Consider the following 24,413-nt stretch of genomic DNA (forward strand, 5'->3'; position numbering starts at 1 on the left):
TAAAAAGACCAATAATAGCAGTATGTTATGCATCAATAGCAGCAACAGCTTTTCCAGGTTCTGCAGTCATCTGAACAAAATTATAGACATTCAGCACATTCCATTAAAAAAACAAAAACAAAAAAACAAAGAAAATAATACCCAGAAAACAACAAAGTTCTGTTGCTATTGTGGCACCTGGCACCATTTTTTTTTTATTAGCATCTTATTCATCATCTGGAAAGAGAACATTCTAGAGTAATATCAATAAATATAGCTCTGATAAAGCACAGTCACTACTACATATCATAAAGCAGGTACAAGATATTTTACATTCACAGAGGTATGATACAGTACTGTTCTACATCAATAATACTAGAATCAGTTTTGGTTTGAAATTTACTTTGTCTGCAAATAAGATTGCTACCCCTGATTTTTTCTGGGCTCCTGTCACGTGGAGAGTTGTTTTCCATCCTTTCACTTTCAGTCTATGGGCTTCTTTTTGCACTAGGTGGTTTTCTTGTATACAACATATTGTTGGATTTTGCTTCTTATTCCATTTGGCCAGTCTATTTCTCTTGAAGGTGAGTTGAGGCCATTGACATTGATGGTTATAACTGATATGTACTGACTTATTATTGTCCTGTTATTGGCCTTTTGTTGACTCTTTTTACTTTTTCACCTTCTCCTTTTAGTTTCTTGCCTTGCCTATTTGATTTGCTCTGTTGGGCCTCATGGTGTTGTTGCCTTCATTGTCTTTTTCTAGGAACTTATTTAGAATTGCTTGTAGTGCTGGTTTGGTATTCATGTAGTTTCTCAGGTGTTCTTTGTTGTGGAAGTATCTTATTTTCCCATCCATTTTGAAAGAGTTTTGCAGGATACATCACTCTAGGTTGCAGGTTGTTCTCTTTTAGTACTTGAAATATCTCACTCCAGGCTCTCCTTGCCCTAAGGGATTGTGTTGAAAAGTCTGCTGTGATTCTGATGGGCTTTCCTTTGCACGTGATTTGTTTCTTTTCTCTTACTGCTTGTCATATTTTGTTCTTCTGTTGGGTTTCTGGGATCTTCATTATTATATGTGTAGGTGTAGATTTTGTTTTTTGTGTGGCTCGTTGGGGTTCTATATGCCTCACTTACCTGAATGTCAAATTCTTCCCGTTTGGGAAGTTTTCTGTCATTCTGTGAACAGCTTTTTTAAGTCATTTGCATTTTCTCCTAGTACTTCATGGATTCCTAACAGTCTTATGTTATTCTTCTTTGCATCATCTAGGAGTTGTTGGATTGATTTCTCTTGGTTCCCTACTGTTTTTAAGAGGCCTCTTTTCACAGTCACTGACTGCAGTCTTATCTTCTGTATCTGAGATCCTATCTTCCCATTCTTTTATTCTGTTGGGTACACTTTCAATAGAGTGTTTAATCTCCTGGATATCTTTTTGAATCTGTTTTATGGATTCCATTTCTTTCCTATGTTGGGCATTTACTGTTTCCATTTCTTTCTTGTGCTGGGCCTTCATGGCTTCTATCATGGTCCTGAGCTCATCTATTTTTTTTGTCAGTTTCTGTTCTAGAGTCTCGAATCACAACTTTCATTTTGCTCACCATCTCTATGGATATCTGGGAAATTATTTCTGTTTTGAATTTTTCTAGGGCCTGATTGATCTGTTTTGTTACTTCCTGTGCATTGACTTCAGGGTATACTGGTGGTTCACTATTGGCCTTTTCATCCTCATTTGCTCTACTGTTTGCCATTGGTGAACTGGAAGTCTGTCTCTGTGTCTTCCTTAAGTGTTTTCTCATTTTTATTTTTGTTGTTGGGCTGTCCTTGGTTTAATCTCTGGGATATCACCCAAATCTTCCTGATATACTTGTCCCCTAGCTTCTGGGTCTCTAACGACCCACAGACATTCTCATCTTCATAACATCAGAGAAAACAGCTCATCAAATCACCCACAATCCTTTATCCCAACTGATACAATCAGCAACACATTATGATCAAGCACAACTTGGAAACTGACCACCTGTGGTACTCACTAGTCTATCACCCTTAAACCATTTGAATTAAATTGAAATCAAGCAGCAGTCCAGAACATGTCCAGAAACTGCATATTGGTATAGTATATTTACTATTTAGCATGGGAGCTCAGACATAGCTAGGACACAAGACCTCTGATCTCAGTTAGCTGATGGCTAAACCCCATGACACAGACTGACCTCTGGCCCAGATTGAGTTCCCCAAGCTTCTGAATGGTTGAACTCCACACAGTTCTACTACAGGTTTCCCACACCCTTTCTTTAAAGATGTTCAAAGTTGGGAACTCAGAAATAAACCCTTTATGACCACCTCTGCCTCTGCAGAGTGGGTCCAAAGACTGGCACAATCAGGAGGTCTGAGAGTGCCCATGGGAGGGTAGGGGAATTATGGGGGTTCAGGGGCGTCCATAAACCTACCTTCCTGGTGCTGCAGCAATGTCGGCTCTTGGCAGGAGAGGGCATGGCTTATCCTTCCCACGGTGGATGGGGCCCAGGCTATCTTCCTGGTGCTGGAGAGATGGCTAATTAATCTTTTGATAATAAGAAAGTTAAAAGCTATTCTTTAATAGAAAATCTGTGTCAGGTTCACTTTTTAGGTAGTATATATCCAGTAAATATAATAATCAATTTTATCTTGATGTAGATGTATTACTATTATTTAACAGGTGAGGAATGTCAAAGTTTTCCTAATTAAACATACAAAGAATGTGTGTGATTCTTATAGCACACTATTTCATTATTCTTTCTGTGTTTCTTAGGAGATTTATTCTTTCACTAAGGCCTCTTCTACCTTGGCCATTAGAAAATTGCATATATTTTTTGTAGATTCTAATTTCAGAGAGAATAAGAAGAAAATGAACTATATCACCAACTTTTCCCACAACTAGGACCATGATTATATTGTCAGTCCAGTTGGTCTTCTTTATGGGCTTCAAATGGGTAGTTGATTTTATTTTTATTCCTATTTTGCTTACATTTTAACCTCACTGGCTGTTCATTCAGGGCCATATGTGTATACCTTTGTCCCATACAGGGTCCCTGGGTTTAGTCTTGAGATGTCTTCCTCATTGGCTAGGCAACAAGACAGATCTCTGTGTCACATGGCATTCTACTTCCCCAATACAATGACAGGTCCATTCTAAAATTTAGGGTTTTATACAAAAGAGCTTGAACAAGCAAAATTTTATTTGTGAAATAAGGAAAGCTATTTTTTATGATTACCACTAATTTATCTAGGAAAGGATTCCTTTGTCATTGCTAAAATATGTAAAGGCTATTTATTGCAGATTAAGAGTTTTTTTCCCTATGGAAGAATAATAGTTTGATTTGATAGTGATATGATTTCTCCAATGCAGTCATATGTCATTTCCATTTTCAGGGTAATTTGGAGAAGCCTAAGAGAATGAGCATCCCCTGCCTGGTAGAATGTGTGGTCAACTGTCAGCTTTCAGGGTGGACGGAGTGGACAAAGTGTTCACAGACCTGTGGACAAGGAGGTATTTGGTTTCCCTATACTTAATCCTTCAAACTAGTTGGGCTTTTACATATTTTTCAATATTTGATAACTTGATAAAAGGGTTAAGCATGGTGGCCAGCTGAAGGAAACATGAGGCTGACCTGGAGGAGAAAAAAGACAGATCCTGGCTTCCTGTCAGTCCAGTAGGGACAGGCAGATACTAAAACAAAGGCAGACTTAATGAGTCTGCAAGACTTGTGGCACAATATTCAATTTGAAGATCCTCAACTCCACAGTTTAAAAATATGTCAGTCTTTGTGGTTTTGGAGGAAATGTATATTATATTAGTAAAACTGTCTCCTGTGTCAATCCTATCTCCAAAACACAATGGATTAACATAATAGAGATTTGCTTTCTATGTAAATAAAGGGATCATTTCTACATTTAAAAGTCTATCAATGTCAATTGAGACTAAGAGAATGATACAAAAAAATCAATGATGCAAAGAATTTGTTCTTCAAAAGAATAAACAAAATAGACAAACCCTTACTGGGCCTTATCAAAAAAGAAAGAATATGCCCAAATCTATACAATTAAAAATGAAAATGGTGAAATTACAGCAGACTCAGCAGAAATCCAGGTGACCGTCAGCACCTACTTCGAGAACCAAATGCCAGTAAGATGCAAGACACAGAAGAAATGAACAGATTTCTGTATGCATATTAATTACCAAAGTTGAATGGAGAAGACCTAAAAAATCCAAACAACCCAATATCAACCAACATAATTGAAAATGTAATTAAAAACTTACCAAATAATGAAAGCCTGGATCCTGATGACTTCACTGTTGAATTGTACAAAACATTAGAGAAGAATTATTGCCACTACTGTTTAAACTCTTCAGTGAAATTGAAAGGGAAGCAATACTCTCAAATTCACTCCTAGAAGCAAGCATCACGTTGGTCCCCAAAGCAGAAAAAGACCCGATTCAAAAAGAGAATTATGGGCCAATCTCCATAATGAACATAGACAAAAAAATTCTCAATAAGATGCTGGCAAACAGAATGCAGAAGATCATAACAAGATCATACACCCTGACCAAGTCAGATTCATCCCAGGGATGCAGGGATGGCTGAACATATGCAAATCCATAATTGTATACACTATATTAATAGAGCCAAGGACACAATCTATATGATCATCTCAATAGATAAAGGAAAAGCATTTGAAAAAAATCCAACATGCATTCATAATAAAAAACCCTGGATTGGAATAAATGGTCTTTACCTCAATCTGATAAAAGCTATCTATGAAAAACCAACAGCCAGTATCATACTAAGTGATCAAAATCTTATATCCTTCACACTGCAATTAGGAACAAGACAAAGAGGAACACTATCACCACTGCTCTTCAGTATAGTCCTGGAAACATTAGCTACAGCATTAAGACAAGGAAAGAAATAAGAGGAATAAAGATAGGAAATGAAGAAGTTAAATTGTCATTATTTTCAGATGACATGATACTCTATGTAGAAGACCCAAAGAATTCCACCAAAAGTCTTCTGGAATTCATAACCAAATTCAGTAAGGTAGCTGGACACAAGGTCAACACAGAAAAAGCAATAGTCTTCCTGTACACAAACAATAGACTCACTGAGGGAGAAACTGAAGAAATGACTCCTTTCACAGTAGCATCCAAAAAGAAAGAAACACCTAGGATCAACTAAAAAGAGAAATCAAAGACCTCTACTCTGTAATCTAAAGCACTCTGAAAAAAAAGATTGAAGATGATATCAGAAAATGGAAAGACATCCCTTGCTCCTGGATAGGAAGAAAAAAACCTAGTGAAAATAGCCATATTTCCAAAACTGCTATATAAAATGTTTGTAAATGGGGAGGGGAGAAGGGGGTGAAGGGAGGGCAGGCACAAGGGAAAAAATGAGAGCCAAGACCTGTCATGTAAAGGTACAAGATCCCAATGATGAAAGTAACTGTACCATACCTAAAATGTACCAATGAACTCAACGAGGAAAAAAATAACAACAACAAAAAAACCCTGCTGTATAAATTCAAAGCAATCCCAGTTGAAAAATCCAACAGCATTCTTCACAGACCTTGAGAAAACAATGCAACAATTCATTTGAAACAAGAAAAGACCTAGATAGCACAAGCAATTCTAGACAACAAAGGCAAGGTAGTGGGTGTCATAATCCCCAATTTGAAACTGTACTAAAAAGCTACTGTGATAAAGAAAGCATGGTATTGGCAAATAAAATGACCTGAGTATTAGTGGAACAGATTAGAAGATACAGAAACAGCTCCAGATACACTCAGCCATCTTCTCTTTGACAAAGAAGCCAAATACCCTCACTGGAGGAAAGATAGCCTCTTTAATAAATGGTGCTGGAAAAACTGGGTTTCTACTTGCCAAAGATTAAAACTAGACCTGTATCTCTCCCTATCATTAAGCTAAAAAAATGGATTAATGATCTAAACATTAAAACAGATACTCTAAACTAACTGGAAGAAAGATTCAGCATAGACATTGGCATAGGAAAATATTTCATGTATCAAACCTCAGTTGCACGTGAACTAGCACAAAGAAACAACCAGTGGGATCTCACCTTATTAAAAAAATCTTTATAGCAAGGGAAACCACCAGCAGAGTGAAGAAACAATCAAAAATGTAGGGGAAAAATTTCACCTGCTCTTCCTCAGACAAAGGAATACTATCTAGAATATATAAAGTACTTGAAAATTTCATACCTCCCAAATTTAAAGACACAATTTAAAAATGATCATCTGAAATGAACAGATATTTCTCAAAGAAGTAGAAACAGGAAATAAATGTGAAAAAATGTTCAACATCACTGGTCATTCGAGAGATGCAAATGAAAGCAACGCTGAGATTCTACTTCACACCAGAATGAATCACTGCTATGATGATATAAACCAGTAGCAAATGGTGGCAGGGGTGTGGGGAAAGAGGAACCCTGATCCACTGCTGGTGGGAGTGCAGACTGGTGCAACCACTGTGGAAGTCAGTATGGAGACACGTCAAAGAACTATGATTGGAAGTCCCATTTGACCCAGCTGTCACCCTGCTGGGTATCTTCCCCAAAGAATTAAAATAATTATATCACAGTGATATATATGTTCATAGCAGCACAATTTGTGATAGCTAAAACCTGGAAGTAGCCCAGTTGCCCATCAAAAGGAGACTGGATAAAGAAAATGTGTGTGTGTGTGTTTAAATATATAAAATGGAGTATTATTCAGCCATAAATAATGAGAAACTAGAGACATTTATAGCTAAATAAATGCACATGGACGCTATACTCTTAAGTGAAATAAATAGGACACACAAGTAAATACCAAATAGTTTCTCTGGTGTGACAAACAAAGTCTAAATAAGGATTAAGTGGTATAATAGATAATGTGAACTAGGAAGAAAAGGTGCAAAGTGGAGCGGAACTGGGAGGGGTAGGGAGAAAGAAATAAGGGAATGGAATTAATACAAGAAAAAATTAAAAAATGGAAACAGATTCTTTGTAGAGAGGAACTGGTGTAGGGGTTGAAGGAAGGGCAGGGGAATGGGGATTAAATAAAAACCAAGATGGATTATGTAAAGGTGAAAATTTACAATGATGAATGTCATTATATTGTATACCTTTTATGTACCACTAAAATTAATTAAAAAATGGAAAGACATCCCTTACTCCTGGGTGGAAAGTATCAACATAGTGAAAATGTCCATGCTTCCAAAATTGCTGTATAGATTCAATGCAATGCCAATGGAAATCCCAGCAGCATACTTCACAGACCTTGAGAAAACAATGCAAAAATTCATTTGGAACAAGAAGAGACCTAGAATAGCACAATCAGTTCTAGGCAAGAAAGACAAGGTAGTGGGTATCACAATCCCCGATTTGAAACTATACTACAAAGCTAATGTAATAAAGACAGCATGATACTGGTGAAGAAGCAGACCTGAGTATCAGTGGAACAGATTAGAAGATACAGAAGCAACTCCAGACATACTCGGCCACCTCTGTTTTTGTTGTTGTTGTTGTTGTTTTGTTTTTTAAGACTGGATCTCACTATGTAGTTGAGGCTGACCTGGAACTCACTATCTCACTATGTAGCCCAGGCTGGTCTCAAACTCACAGTGACCCTCCTGCCTCAGACTCCCAAGTGCGGGGATTACAGGCATGCATCACCATGCCTGGCAGCCAACTCCTCTTTGAAAGAAGCCAAATACCCTCACTGGAGGAAAGATATTCTCTTTAATACATAATGCTGGAAAAATTGGGTTTCTAGATTAAAACTAGACCTGAATCTCTCACTATACAGTCAACTAAAATCAAAATGGATTAAAGAGCTAAACATTAAAACAGAAATACTAAACTGACTGGAAGAAAGATTAGGTAGAACTATTTAATATATTGGCATAGTAAAATATTTCATGTACCAAACCTCAGTTGCACGTGAACTAGCACAAATATCAACCAGTGGGATCTCATCTTATTAAAAAGATCTGTAAAGCAAGGGAAACCACCAGCAAAGTGAAGAGACAACCCAAAATGTGGGAAAATTTTTTCCAGCTGTTCCTTAGATAAAGGTCTACTATCTAAAGTATATAAAGAACTTAAATAAAAAGATCAGACTTCCCAAATTTAAAGGCCTAATCTTAAAATGGGCATCTGAACTAAACCAACATTTCTCAGACAAAGAAGTAGATACAGCGAATAAACTGAAGAAAAAAATTTCAACTTCACTGGTCATTTAAGAGATGCAAATGAAAACAATGCTGAGATTCTACCTCACTCCAGAAAGAATGGCTGCTACAAAGAAATCAACCAATAACAAATGCTGGTGGTGTTTTGGGGATAAAGGATCTTCACTGTTAGTGGGAGCATAGACTAGGACAACCACTGTGAAAATAAGTATGGAGACACCTCAAAAAAGTAGGATTAGAGGTCCCATTTGATGCAGGTATTCCCCTGCTGCTATGCTGGGTATCTTCCCCAAAGAATTAAAAGAATATATGCACAGCAATATATGCACACCCATGTTTATAGTAGCAGAGTTTTTAATAGCTAAAACTTGGAAACAGCAAAATTACCGTCAACTGGTGACTGGATAAAGAATTTTTTTTGATAAAATGGAGTACTACTCAGTCATAAAGAAAGAAAACTGGAGACATTTATAGCTATGGATCCACAGTGAGGCCATATTCTTAAGTGAAATAAATAGGACACACATGTAAATATGGAATAGTTTCTCTGTTGTGAGAAATTGTAAGTGTAAATCAGGATCAAAGTGTGTAATAGATTATGTCAAATAGGAAAAATAGGTTCAAAGGGGAAGTGGAAGTAGGAAGGGCAGGGGAATGGAAAGAACAGAAAGAAATAAATAAATATGAGAAAATGGCAAAAAATCTATCAAGGGCATAAGTTGATAGAGTTTCATGCCATTTTAACATCACTAAATTGTGATTGTTTTGATATCAATTGGTTCTCCGGGGTTTGTTATGGGCCAGAGTGGCAGCATATATCCATTCTGTATTTTATTAGGCAAAATTTAGCTTATATCCTATCTCTTTGCAATCAGGCAGGGAATGAAGTGTAGTCTTTGCTGGCCAGCCACTTCTCAGCAACAGTGTTGGGGAGAAAGGAGTACGAATCTTTTGTGAACCAAGAGCAATCACTGCCAAAAGGTCTCATGACTGCAGTATGCAAGTAATGATCAGTGACAAGGGATGACAAAATTGATCAATACTCAGAAGCTAGGCAAATGGAAGAGGCTGCACTCTAGCCACTTAGCTAAAGTAAGAGCAATGCACATGTTACAGGAAAGAACACAAGATCATAACAGGAGATCTCAGAGTGGTTTATGTTGAAACCATGTTCTTGAAAGGGCTACAGTTTATTATGAGATAAATGTCAGAAATTTGGAGTTTAAACCTAAAGAGAAATCCTTGTATATGGCAAGGCACCAAGCAAGTTAGGGCAAGGAAAGAATTTCAAATTGAAAGAATTATATGCAATATCTGTACACCAGAACCACGACTGATATTTTAAAAGTGAAAATGCAATAAAATATTTTCCTATTGATTTACTATGCCATCAATTCTTTTCCTAACCCATTAAACAAATATGTAAATTCCAGATATAGTTAGTTTTATATTTGGGGGATGCAACAGTGAGAAAAAGAAAAGCAATTTCCTAATTTCATATAGTTTACTGTCTGGTCAACAGAGAACAGATAGTAAATGAGGAGTAAACATTCGTTGATGAATTCACTAATGACTAATGCAAATGAGAGGTGTTACATTCATGATGCCTGTCATCAGAGCATTTACTTGTTCCACAGCCACAAACATTGTACACCTCAAGGGTAAGGGCTCCAGAAAAATGCAGAGGAAAGATGAAGTCTGTCCTGTGATCATAGCCCTCAAGTACCTGCAGGATCTTTCCTATGCTATTGCTCTGTGTCTCTGCATAGAGCATCTCAGCATTGTCTCCATCAGGCCTCCTCTGAATCCTGTCATGCATGAATTGAATCAGTTGTAATATCTATCATTCTAAAGGGCCATCACCCCTCTTTGAATTCTTCATGAATGGATTTCCTCAGTTCTGAGGAAGCATAATGTTTGCCACATTTAAAAAATTTCAGTTAACAACTGTCCTTAGTCAGGCAATTCTGGACCAATAAAGATAGAGGCCAAAGAAAAAGAAGTTATATGCTGAATTATGAGCCTAAGGGCAGCCAGAACCCTGCCAATGATAGTTTTCCCCTTTCTCTGCCTAAATCCATAAATCTTAGTTCCCATCCCCCAATAATAAATATAATGCAAGGAGAGAGAAAATGTGTATATTATTACTTTTTTATGAAAGCTTTAATTCTGCCACTGTGCCAAGTTACTGAAACATGAAAGATGGCCATGTTATTCTAACACACCACCTTTACAAATAAAACCCCAAATCATATGCTTGGTACCAAAATGTCACTTTAGTTTTTTAAGCTGGTCTAATAGGCTTGTGGACTCATCAGACCATGTTTGTGTACTACAAACAAACAAAGAAACTCTTCCAAATATGAATCCAAATGGTGGCGATGGCTAGACAATTATAGTTTAAGCTTAAATTTAGCTTTCTCAAATCCTCAGAATATATAAAAACAATCAAAGATTTTGTAAGAAAAGACCTTGTGTGAACTGAGACACAGAGGGACTAAATAAGGAATATTAACTCCTAGAAGAAATCAAGTTCCATAAAGGTTTAAGAAATCATCTAAATAATATCCATTGGCCTGTAAATGGCCAATGAGAACAGTTATGAGAATTGTGAGAACAATTGTCAGTTACCTGTAGCTAGTGTTTAAGGGACAAATGGAGTAACTTTTGGAAATCCTTTTGTAACCTCTGGATGTCTTGATTCTCTTAATTTAGATTTTAAAATATATTTTAAAAATATTCCATAGTCTTGATATGTGATACACCTTCTAGCAATCTAAATGCATATGTATTTAGTTATTCCATTTTTCCTTCAATAAAGTCTTAAAAGTTTTTGCCTGTTATCCTAGCATCTAGTGGTATTCTCTTTCATTATTGAAAATGACAGTTTGGGAATCAATTAGAGTGTACTGTGCATGGAAAAGATAAGATCTTAGTCCTTTAAAACTAATATTCTAGGGGAAGCTTGAATGGTAATAAAAATATAGAGAGAGCAAATAAACAAGTAAAGCACACAAAATCAAATATGTGGTATTCTGACTCAAACTTGTACAATATTACAAGTATGTTGTAGGAGAATGAGGGGTGAGGGAAGGAAGGCCACTGAGGCGGTGACATTGCTTGAGTTTAATAACTTTTGCAGCTAGTGTTTTCTTTCTTAGGCTCTTCCATGTTTAATCTCACAAAGCATTTTTGAATACCTTAAAATTATAGCTTCTATGTTAGGACCTACAGGCAAAAAAAAAAAAAAGAGAGAGAGTATTTTTCTAAATATATTTATATGTGACTGGTCCTGATTTTTAAAAGCAAGTAAACTGAGCAGTAAAAAGAGCAGTAGGATGCATGACCCTTCGCTTTTTTTTTTTTTTTTTTTTTTTTTTTTTGGTACCGGGGATCAAACTCATGTCCTTGTGCTTGCACAGCAGGTGGTGGAACATGAGCTAAATCCCCAGCTCTACCCTTCGCTTTTTTAACCCTTAAGACTTTGCTACCAGACATTGTGGTATTATAACACCCCCAGCCCTGCACTTTTCCCCCATTCCAGGCTTCCTTCTCCAATCTTCACCACTCTTCTCTGGTTATCACTTTGGTGGTGATACTAAAGTTTTCAAAAATTTTGTATTTAAACCACACCTGAATCCTCACATGCACAACACTAGGCAACTGACGCATGGCAGCAGGTGTAACAATTCCCAATTTGAAACTATACTACAAAGTCACTGTGATAAAAACAGCATCGTACTGGCAAAGAAACAGACCTGAGGATCAGTGGAACAGACTGGAAGACACAAAAACAACTCCAGATGTACTCAGCTACCTCATCTTTGAGAAAGGAGCTGACTGTCCCCACTGGAGGAAGGATGGCCTCTTTAATAAATGGTGCTGGAAAAACTGGATCTCAACCTGCCAAAGATTAAAACTACACCCTTATCTTTTACCATGCACTAAATTAAAATCCAAGTGGATGAAAGATCTAAATATTAAAACAGAAACACTAAACTTGCTGGAAAATAAGGCAGAACTCTTGAAGACAGTGGCATAGGAAAAGACTTTATGAACAAATCCTCAGTAGCATGGGAACTAGCAGAAAGAATCAACAACTGGAGTCTCATCTTATTAAAAAGCTTCTGCACTGCAAAAGAAACCATCAACAGAACTAAGAGACAACGTACAGTGTGGTAAAACATTTTTATCACCTGTTCCTCAGACAAAGGACTATTATCTAGAATATATAAAGAACTCAAAACAATCAGCCCCTCAAATATAAAGACCCAATTCAAAAATGGGCATCTGAAATGAACAGATATTTCTCAGACAAAGAAGTAAAAGCAGCAAGTAAATATATGAAAAAATGTTCCACATCACTGGTCATTTGAGAGATGCAGAAGAAAACAACACTGAGATTCCACCTCACTCCACAAAGAATGGCTGCTATCAAGAAATCAACCAATAACAAATGTTGGCGGGGTTGTGGGGAGAAAGGAACCCTTCTCCATTGTTGATGGAAGTGCAGACTGGTGCAACCACTGTTGAAATCAATATGGAGATACCTCAAAGAGCTTGGACTGGAGGTTCCATTTGACCCAGCCATCCCTCTGCTGGGTATCTTTCCAAAAGAATTAAAAGAATCATATCACAGTGATATATATGTGCACCTATGTTTATAGCAGCACATAAAACTTGGAACAGCCCATTTGCCCATCTGTTGGAAACTGGATAAAGAAGATGTGGTTTTTCTACAAAATGGACTGCTCAGCCTTAAAGAATGAGAAATTAGATTCCTTCATAGGAGAATGGGTACATATTGAGGATATACTCCTCAGTGAAATAAATAAGTCACACATGTGTAAATACCGAGTAGTTTCTCTGGTGTGAAAAACTATAATAGTACATAAGATCCTAATGAGATAATTGATAATGTGAAATAGGAAGAAAAGGGCTAAAGGTGTAGGGAAGGTGGGATGGGTTGGAGAAGAGTATGAAGGGAAAAGAAAAAATGTGAGAAAATGAAAAGATGGAAACAAAGTGGTTGTAAATGGGGAGGGGAGGAGGGGTGGAGGGTGGGCAGGGACAAGGGGAAAAAATGAGAACCAAGACCTGTCATGTAAAGGTACAAGATCCCAATAATGAATGTAACTGTACTGTATATCTAAAATGTACCAATAAACTCAATAAAAAATCCTCACATGCACAACCAGAAAACAATAAACAAATGGCAGTTATCCAAAGCAGAAATGTATGGTACAGATTAATTTATTTCTTAAAACAGACTAAATTCTGGAACTGAAAAGGCTGGAGACTATTGTTGGAAACATCTGTAGCTTGTCCCTTTGAAGCAGTGAGTCTGCAGGCACCTTTTTTCTGAGCCACTCTTTCCCCCAGCTGGCTGTGGCAATGGGACAGAGAGCACAGAAAAGATAAATGGTTTATAGTTACATGAGAGGGGGAGAGTGCATTATGAGCATTACATGGGAGTCAGACTTCAGCACCTGTAGCTCTGGGCTGACTTCATTATCAAAGATAGAAGCTGACACAGTTAACTCTGTTTGTGAATTACTAGGCTGTTGGGCAAAACCGAGTAAGCCTACTTCACCATTCAACTTTCAGAAGTACATTGATCTAAGGGGAAATTTTGAAATCAGCTCTTCATTGTCCAGTTTCCTGAATTGCCTCTTTAATGTACACCTGAAGGTTGTCATATACTTTCTAATTGTGTTGAAGATTTCAAGGTCAGAACAGTTTGAATCCAATTTATTTCAGGTGAGAGAGAAACTGATTCTAAGCTTCCAGTAGGGGTCTTTTTAAAAGAGATTTCATAGATCAAAGCTTGTACTAGAAGAGCTTAACATATGGATTAATCATATTCTTTGTCTATTGAATTTTCATCAGTTTGGTGGAATGTAGAATTTAAATTTAGCATATCATGAATTATTCATAATTGTTATTTAACCAATAAGACTTTGAGTATTATTAATTCTAGACTATGATATTTTCCTATCTTAATTTTTTAATTCAGTGTATATGGCTTTATAATATTTTTCTATACTATATAATCCAGCCTGTCTTTTGTGTGTCCCACATAGATGTACATTGTCTGTCAGTTCTAGCCCACAATGAAAAAATAATATTTTTATCCCCAAAGTACTACAAGGATTTTATTCTAAGATTTTATCTTTAAGATTTCAAGGTCAAGACAGTAACCTTCACTTTTGGTATCTATATAAAATTTGAATGTTGTGGTATCCTGGATTCAACACAGTGTGATAGTTAATAATTCAAACTTATTTACTGTACCAAATAATTATTTCTTATGGCAAGAGGACAAGAAGCTAGAGAGTGGAGTAGAAAAGAAGACTAGGTAAGAGAGCAGATGATCTGAGTTTTAGAACCTTCTCTTCCAGTGGTGAGTTATGAGGCTTTGAGTAACTCACTCATCATTTGCAGAACTCATTTGCACTATTTTCTACCTATGAAATGATGAAATATTACAGTGATCACTTTACAAGAACCACTGGGCAAGGGCACAATTACTGAGGTCAGAAGTATGTTAGTAATTTTTCCTAACAGTTCTATGAACTATGGGCCTGATTTACAGGTGTAGCGATGAGCAATTTAGCAACCTGCACAAGATTACACAGCTTTTTAGTTGTGGAAGCTGGATGTGGACCCAGGTTTGGGTGTCTAAATAGGCCTCATTTGTTCCACTTAAGCCCCTTTACACATGACATTTTAGTCATCTCTACATTCATAATCTTGGTTGGGTACTATACTACTTAATGAAAATTCTTATAATTTACTGATACATGTGGGAATAAGCAGAGAAAATGGACTTTAGATTGGAACACAGAGTTATAATAGAGCTTTAGGAAGTCCCTCTGAATTTCTTCTCCCGGATGCATACCTGCCTCATTGTCAGTTATTTGTATAACATCTAGCCCGTCTACTAGGAATATAGCTACCAGTATTACATATAAGGAATATGGAACTCTCATGGTTTTGTCTATAAAACCAGAGTACTCAAAGATTGCCAAAATCATTCTCTTTGCCTGTTGTATTCCATGAGGGTTCTTCATTGGGCTGCTGTTAATAGGTTATTTACAATGACGTATCAAGTCTTGTCAGTTTTTAATGGGATGGATATGATTGTTGAGAATAGAAAAGGAGAAAGGAGCCAAAGTACATACACACACTTTACCACTGAAAGTCTGGATTCTTTATATCCAAACAAAGCTGAGAGCACTTAATCTTCTTCCCTTAAAAGACCTGTCCTGCCTCCTATTATATTGGAGTCTATCTTGATCTCTAAAACTGTGGGCTTATTACTTCCTCGAGTAACCAGCTTCACATATTGAGAAATGATTTAGGCTGAGACTATAGTCAGTTCTACCCTGAACAGCTGAATCTTATCTTGCCTATGTTGTATGTTCTTTGGGATGAAAGTATCTGGGTGCCTGAAACAATTTTCAGATAAGACATTGTATTCTTCTATACAGAAAAGCCATAGACTGTATTCCTGAGTAAAGGATCATTACTGCGCCTCCCATCTTCAACAATACTGAACTACTGAACACATGACATGTGTAAAAACTGTCTTTAGGTTACATCTCTGGTCTATAATTTTTCTCCACTCTGTTACACTGGAAAATAATCTTGATTTGACATTCATATCCACCAGGATTTATGTTTAAAATAAGTAAAAATAAACATTTAGATAATGTTTTCTAAGAGCAATGAAAAACATAGTTTCAGCCATTTTAAATACATGTCCAGCATAAAAATCTGTGTACAAGAAATTAATTGAGCATTTTATATGTAATCAGATTTTCTGCTGCTCTTGAAAATTTATTCTGAGGAGTACTCAAATGCAAATAAAGCATTATCATAGGAGAAAGGTATAAGTACATTAATCTTAATTACTTTTTACTAAAGAAAAATATGAATTGTATGAGTACAGGTAACAGATTTATTGAAGAAGATAGATCTAAATACAATTCTTAAATTTGTTAAAAGGCTTTAGACAAAGCATCTATTACCCATGACACAAACCAAGTGAGATTTATTGGTAAATAAATGGTTTTGGAGGAAGGAAAACCTTGTTCCAATCCTTCCTACTTTGTGATTTTTCAAAATTTATTTGACTTCTCTGAGCTTCAGTTTATTATGTATTAAGAATATTAAGAATATTAATAGCTGTGTCTGGAACATAACCTGAGACTGAGGATTGTTGAAGCAATGTGTTTAACTGGGGGAATGTGGGAAGAGAGAACTACCATCATAGAAAGGAAAGTAAAGAAAGCAGGATAAGTAAAAGAAATCTAAGTAATAATTTAATATATCATTTGTATATCAGAGCACATTATAATAACTCATATAATTGGTCCCTCCCCCCATAATTAGTAATAATTTTATGATGACAAAGATGATTATATAGTAAAGTAGTGTAATCACCAGTATGTGACTAAAATTAATTAATAGGTTTAGGTTGAAAATGACTCTCTGTTAATGAGAGTTTTGCTGGTATCCCTCTGTTTCTTATTCATTTATTTTGTCTTCTCTGAATTCTTATTGTCAGCCATTATTAGGGAGTAGGAACCAAAAGTTTAGCAATAAATCTCCAGGGGGAAAGAATTGAAAATGAAAACATTTTATTCAATAACCAGCTTTTGGTTCACATGAGAAAGACCATCATTAACTTGAGATTAGCTGCATGACTTCCTATGTTGTGTATTTAATTTGGCTAATCCCTTGTATATGATAGTTTCTCAAGGAACTTTCTGGAACAAAGATTACTCATATTCTTTAGAGATTCAGCTCATGTTTCAAAGAAATAATTCCCAGTGGAAAGTAAACCAATAATGATGATATTCATAAATATGCTGGACACTTCAAATTTAAAATACATACCATTGCTGCTTTTACATCTCTATAGTGCATGGGAGTTGATAGCTATGTTTATATGAATTATTCAGATAGTTTATTATATGAACTATTTGAGGTTAAATAGGTATCTTCCTTAATATTTTCCCTATTATTATTGTATTTCTTTTTTCATTATCTTTTTATATAGATTTCATTGTTACCTTGGCCATGTTTAAATTGTCTCATTATCAAAAAACTCAATTTTCAGCTAATTGTTTGACCATGTGTCAAAGCCACAGAATAATTGTTTAAACCTGTCACTGGAAAGAATATGGTGGCAGGCTACCTTGATCTGAGAGTGTGGTCAAAACAGGGATAGATTATATTTGACTCTTTTTCTAAGAATGTTTCATTTATTTATTTATTTATTTGGTACTGGGGGATTGAACGCAGGCCCTTGCGCTTGAAAAGCAGGAAGCAGAACCACTGAGCCAAATCCCTAGCCCTAAATTTATGGGGTTTTTTTGTTTTGTTTTGTTTTGTTTTTTTTACTGGGGATCGAACTTGGGTTCTTGTGTTTGCAAGGCAGGTGGAGAACCCCTGAGCTAAATCCCTAGCCCTCTAAGAAAGTTTTAAATGGAAAATATTTCTTTTCACTTTATTTTGAAATGACAAAACTTGGCAAAGGGCAAAATGGCATGGTTCTGAACCACTAATGTCCACTGTTGAAACATGCAACATATTTATTACTGACATTTAAGGGTTTTCCCACCTACATCCTCTTGCGAATATTCCTGAAGAAATCCCATTTCGGAGACTGATTTTTTTTTATTGTTTCCAGTTTCTCACATCTATTTTGTCAAGGGAGCCCCGGTGGGATGTTGATTCCTGCTGAGTTGAGTGGGAATGTGAGCTGGTCTGATACGCTTTACACCTATATGCAAACACTGGTGTTGGCCCTTTTCTGACTTTGGTTTTGCTTTCACAACTTTATATGCCACTTCACTGCCTGTTTTCCACTGGAAATCTTGCCGTGCATTTATTTTTCCTTTATTGCATGCAATTATTGCTAATTTGATAGATAGTAAGCTCAATGTCACTGTTGCTTATATTTAGATCTCAGTTTTTTTCAGTGAAGCAAAGGAAATGACTTAGAGAAGGGAATTGCAATGAAATGTGAAACTTACCCCACCATAAATTAGGTCTTTATTAAATTGGAAACATATTTCATGGCAAGGATACCAATAATGAAAGAGTCAACTTCTGGTCCTTCATTTATTTGGCTTACTCATTATGCATATTAGCCATATGTACCAGTGAATCTATGTTCCAATAGATGCCTCATCCTATCTCCTGTGCTTTTCTTGAAAAACTTAAATTCAGGCGAAAAGAGTACAGAGCATGGACAAGGAAATTTCTCTACTCTCACTTTGGAAGATTAAGGATAATGCATGACAGCAACTCCACTCTTGCTCTAAAGGCAGAAGGAGTCCAGCTTAGAGCATAAGGGCTTTTGCAGGTTGGGACTTAACTGAGTAATTCTGAGTTTCATGTGTATTCATTTAATATGAGTTCAGTAGAATATATGACATGCTTTTTAAAGCCACATCAGGCTCGTTCTACGACCAGTTGTGGGAATTGGCACGAAACAGCATTTTAACACTCATTTACTATGTTTTAGATGCTCCACATGGTAATTTATATGATTGAAAAAGCACGATAAATGTTTAAATTTTTAAAAATTACTACACTACAGAACACATGGCCATTAATTCCCCTCCAGTGCTACCTGTTGGTTATCTCATCAGTCTCGCCCCTTCTGAAGCAGCTCTAGAAGCTGCCTTTCCTGAGTATCTCTAGCTCAGTGGTCACGGCCGCCTCAAAGTCGTGAATCGATTCAAAACATTTGCTTTTTATGATCTTTGTGACTTTGGGAGAGAGCCAGAAGTTGTGTGGTGCCAGATACAGTGAATAAAGTGTCTGAGGGCACATTGTAATATTTTCATGAACTGGCTTTTCCTTTTGACACCACTCAGCAACAGCATTTTCTATATTTTGTATCATACCTCATAAGGACATCACAAAGAACGATTCCCAAACTTCTGCAGAGAGTAATAAGAATGAGGGGATAAGTGTGTCCAAAGAAACGGAGATTAATGGCAATGTTTTATAGTAATAAATACTTTTTATTTAAAAACACACTGTAAACTTTGACTATTCCTTGTTTAGTATTTTTTTATTCTTGCAACCCATAGAAGTTATAGTCAAGTAATCCTTATGTGTATTCAGTATGAAGCAAAATCCCACATGGTGTAAAAATGTTCTCACAAACTATTTACAAAATTAACCCCCATCAATAATCACCCTCCAGTAGCACGTGTTCCCTCACTGCACATCAGTGGATTTGTTGATCAATTCCAAGAAGCAAATGGAATGTACGCCCACAACAAAGTGGATACAATATGGAGTGGGTGGTCTTTACACCCAAGATTAAAGTGAGGCCAAGGAGTATAGATGAAACCTAACGTCTTTTTTAACAAGCTGCAATCAGGCATGAAAAAATGGAGGTTTATCAGTGTAATCATAAAATTATATAAGAAATATCAAAGGCTGACTTATTTTTGTCTTAATAATAAATGTTTAGTTATAATCTGTGCTGTAGTTGACATTAGAAAAAAATAAACCCAGTTCCATACTTTTCAGCTCCAAAAAAATCCACTTAAGTGTTTTTATTATTTATGAAAAATAATTTAATTCCCATTTAAAAGAGATTCAGTTCTAAGTGACATTTTCCCCAACATGAATTATTTGCAGATAATAAGTACTTTCTGTATTAGTTTTATTTTATAGAGGAGAAAATTCATGCTCTGAGGAGTTAAATTACTTTTATGAAGTCACATCATCTTCTAGCTGTTAATTTGGGAGAACTGTTTCTAGATATGAACTTTTGATGCCAAGACCAGTTTTCTTCCCACCATACATCAGCTATTTTTAAACATTCTTTCTCTAAGTTTCAACTCCATTACAATTTTAATTTGACCTCCACTACTTTCTCTGTCCCATAGAAATTCACTATTCAGTTCTTCCAGATTTCTGTTATTTGGGGATCCTAATAGTATAATCACTGTGGGGAGAGTGGCTTGTTTAACTATTTCAGTCTGAGGTCTAGAAACCCAGTTGATATTTGACAACTATTATAGGAAGTATAAGGTTCACATGTAGATCGCATCTGCATTTCATGTTTAATGTTTTTATTCATAACTTTAGAATTTTCAAGTTTTTAATTTGAGGGATACTTTATCTCATAATTCAAACCAACCAAAATATCTTTGACTTGAAAAAGGTACTTATTAAAAAGTATCAATTTCCCTACAGAAACATCAGGTCTGTTAGTCTTCTCTTACACATTGCTTTATTGATAATATGTTTTGCTGAACTTTAATATAAACCAGTTAAAAGTGACAAGATGCTTCTGACATATTTTTGTACTACATGCTGGTTGCTTTCAAGAAATATTCTTGGTAGTAGTAGTCATTGTTTAAAGATCTTATCTTTGTGTTTGGATTGTGAAAGAGAAAAATCTTAAGGCTCGCTATGCTTCCAATGAATGATCTTAAGATTTTACTGTTTAAGAAAATGATGTTATCATTTCCCCATGGAATTAATTTGATTTCCTCTACGTCTATATCTAGCAGAAAATATCTGTTACTTCAATATAAATGAGTAAAATAACTCCAGAGTATGAGGCATCAACCTGCCGTGAATTTTAAAACAAGCTTAGAGTAATTAGGAAATAATAAATAAAGCCTCTGCTGTGGTAAAAATGACATCACATTGTCAGTATTCTTTCAAAGATGGGTAGAAAATAATTCATTTAATGTCTTTAAAACATTGTCATTATATGTGTGTAAGTAAATAATTATAAAAATTAAAGCTGAGTTTTTGAGCAAGATTTACGGTAAAATTTTGAGTTCAAATATATTAGCTAGGCAAAGACAGTATTTCATAGAAAAGATGTCTCATCTATTATTTTGAGTATGCTTAGAATATCTGTCCAAATACATGTAGTCTACATAGCAGCTCAGTGCACAAGGATGTAGAACGATTCTGTTCATTGAACCCAAATTATATGATATTTTCCTTAAAATCCCAAATAAATAGCTATCCTTGTCACTTGTCTATGTCTGTCAAGTAGCACAACAGTTGATATAGCAGCCGCTGGAGCAAAATGTCCTTGGTTTGAATTGTGTTCTACAACTTAACAGTGTTTTGACCTCAGACAAGTGACTCCTATGAAGTTAATCAGTTTTAGAACAGCAAGGACATGGTTCCTATTCACTGATAAGTAATGGTAATTAAGTGAAAGACACTTAGGACAGCATCATAAAAAATTAAATAGACCTCAAAGAGAGAGAGAGACAGACAGACAGACAGACAGACAGGAATGAGGGGAGGGAGGAGTACGGGCAGGGCAGGAGAGGAAAGGAAAGGAGAGGAGATTGAAACAAGTGGGTCATTTTGCTCACTATCGCACTTTGCCAAAGTGCCTAGGAGTGGTCATAAAATGATGAGGACACATTGTCCTTTCCTCAGCCATTCTTATTGACAAACTGTCTCTCATCATGGAGTGGAATACTAGTACTTGAATGTATGTTTTTGCTTTTTTAACATCATGGTTCCTACACACAGCCAACAATTTTTTTCTTGTGCTCAGAGAAGGAAGAAATTGATCCTCGCTCTCTAGGAAAATTGACTGTGTTGAATTAATTGAAGAAAATGATCTGTCCCTTAGGGTGACATTTTTTATTATGGAATTCTTCAGGGTAATTTGGGTAAGGTGTAAGATTTACCTTACTTTCTAATTTAGAACCTAATAGAAAAAAGTTTCAACTTTCTCCATTTTTTTGTTTAATATTTATAATCCTGGGCTAAAATATATAATCTGTGAGGGCAGAAGATATATCTGGCAATTTACTACTGTACTTAGCACATATCAAAATGGCTTCATCATACTAGAACTTCATAAAAGATATATATATTAAATGAATTAGTATTCCGCCAGTGTCTACAAGATCAGTTTATTTAACAAGACAGCAGAGTTTGGATATATGAAGATTAAAAATGAAGATAGGCCAGGCATGTTGATGTATGTCTGTAATTCCAGCACTTGAGAGGTTGAGGCAGGAGGATCACTGTGAGTTCAAAGCCAGCCTGGTATACATAGTGAGTTCAACACTAGCTTGAGCTACATAGTGAGACTCTGTCTGAAAAAAAAGAAGACAGATAGAATTTTAGATCCTTTAAAGCATTAAGATAATGATGTAGATAACCTATGTCCCTGTAGAAATCTAAATTAAAATGGCAAAAACACCCCCACAAAAACTAAAAATGGGACAGGACAGAATTTGCATATTCCAAGGAAGACTTACATATGTAAGGCACCATGCTGTCCTCTAATTCCCATTCCAAGATAACTAACTGAAAAGCTGATGCCTCCCTTATCATTTTAGGTCGAATGAGCCGGACTCGATTTATCATTATGCCAACCCAAGGAGAAGGACGGCCATGCCCCACAGAGCTTATCCAGCAGAAAACCTGCCCAGTGACCCCCTGCTACAGCTGGGTCCTTGGCAACTGGTCTGCATGTAAATTGGAGGTAGGTCATGTAATGACACTTAAGCGAAATGCTTCTCTGTGTCCAAAGCACTTGTCCAGTCAAACATTGTGATAGGATAAGTTCATAGCACCAGAGATCTGGCACAATATCAATGCAGTGGAGAACGTGGAAAAAATACAACCAAGTGACTTAACCTCATGTAGAGTGAAATTGCTAAAGTTAAATAACCATTCATTAGGCACCGATTATAGTAAGCAGAGTCATGGGATTATCAATCTTTGTGGCATCCTCAAGAATTCTTTTATTTTCTGGGCTTGTTGGGAATATCAAAGTATTATTTAATTAGGCAAAACAGATGCTACGGAATCACACAACTTGCTTTAGAATGTCTTTCTCTAAGAGATGCTTTTAGGTTAGGACAAAATCTTGCAAGTGGGCAGGAAAACAAAAGTGCATGAAGGTTATATTTTAACATTATTGCGTGAACCAAGGTTACTACATTTTCCTCAATTATTACTTTTTTATTGGCCTGGAATATAAATGCCTGGCAGCATCATAATATATTATGTATCCATAGCTTTTGCTAGATCAGCAAACATCTTCTCCTGTGTGTTCTCTCTGGTTTCTTGCTTAAGAAATAGTGTGTTGCTTTTTCCCCATCTTCTTATTTTACTAGTTTACCCATCAGTTCATGTTCCAAAACATATATTAATTAGGTAACAATAATTTTGATTGTGTATTAGGAAATCTGCAAAGTATTCTTATAGGGATTTTCAGTGTTCCCTGCCAGGATGGCACTGTCATGCAGCATTATTGTCTTACAGAAGTTAAATGCCCATCTATTTTAATAGGTCCCAGAGGAACAATACTGTGTGGTAGAGGCTGGGATTTAGCTCAGTGGTGCTGCTGCCTGCCTTGCAAGTACAAGATCCTGAGTTTGATTCCTGGTACCAAAAAAAACCAGTGTGGTAAACTTGTTCACTTTCCTTTTTGTGTAAAATAAGCTAACCATGCCAATTAAGTGATTCAGAAGTAAACTAAAAGCTTTGAATAATAATACTTTTTTACAGTAGTCTAAATTTTTTTCCTAGTCTTCAGCAATTGTTAAATGCTCAGAATCACTTATAATTAAGAAAGTGGAAGAAACAGTTTTCCTTACAATTGCAATAACTTTGAGAGAGTAGTGAAAATAAGCTCAAAAAATTCAGGGAGCCATTCCTTGCCAAAGAAGGGAGCTGGGAAAATGTTATGAAAAAGAGTGGCAGAGAAAAGAGCAAGAAGGAGGGCGGAATCGAGGACAGAAGACTGACAATAACCGTGCTCCAAATCTTACAAGCATATAACTACTACTGTGCCGTACTTGTTCTTTTGCACTTTCCCTTTTATCTTCTTGAGTGTCACAGCCTTTCGTGACAGACAAGTCTGCCAACTTGTCTCATAGGAGCATTATAGTAGAATGCCAAATGTAATGTTTTGCTGTCACATGTTGAAATTCCACACTCGGGGACAGAGTGGTGGGCTGTGACCAGTCTCTGTAACAGTGCTGGCGGTGCGGGAAGCTCTGTGGCATCTATGGAAGAGACACAGTTTTAGAGGTTTCGGAGCGGTCTTAGATTCTAGATAGTATTTGTTCTGCTCGCTGACACAGTAGGAAGAAAATGTGGATGTAGACTTATTCCAGGAAAACCCCCTGAAAAAAAAAAAAGTTTGTTGCTAATTTTTCAGTGTAGCTG

General features: G+C 36.2%; 1 protein-coding gene across 1 annotated transcript in view; it reads left to right on the plus strand.

The window, feature by feature from the left end:
* The window catches only part of Thsd7b (thrombospondin type 1 domain containing 7B), a 718,705-nt gene that overhangs the window by 666,380 nt on the left and 27,912 nt on the right, over nucleotides 1–24,413 (plus strand). Inside the window, exons 19-20 of the mRNA XM_010606147.2 lie at nucleotides 3,389–3,506; nucleotides 22,574–22,719. Of these exons, the coding sequence (XP_010604449.1) occupies nucleotides 3,389–3,506; nucleotides 22,574–22,719 (264 nt within the window). The remainder of the gene's footprint in view (nucleotides 1–3,388; nucleotides 3,507–22,573; nucleotides 22,720–24,413) is intronic.

Source organism: Fukomys damarensis, unplaced genomic scaffold (assembly GCF_012274545.1).
Source record: "Fukomys damarensis isolate Sample0158 unplaced genomic scaffold, DMR_v1.0_HiC HiC_scaffold_29, whole genome shotgun sequence".
NCBI classification, from domain to species: Eukaryota; Metazoa; Chordata; class Mammalia; order Rodentia; family Bathyergidae; genus Fukomys; species Fukomys damarensis.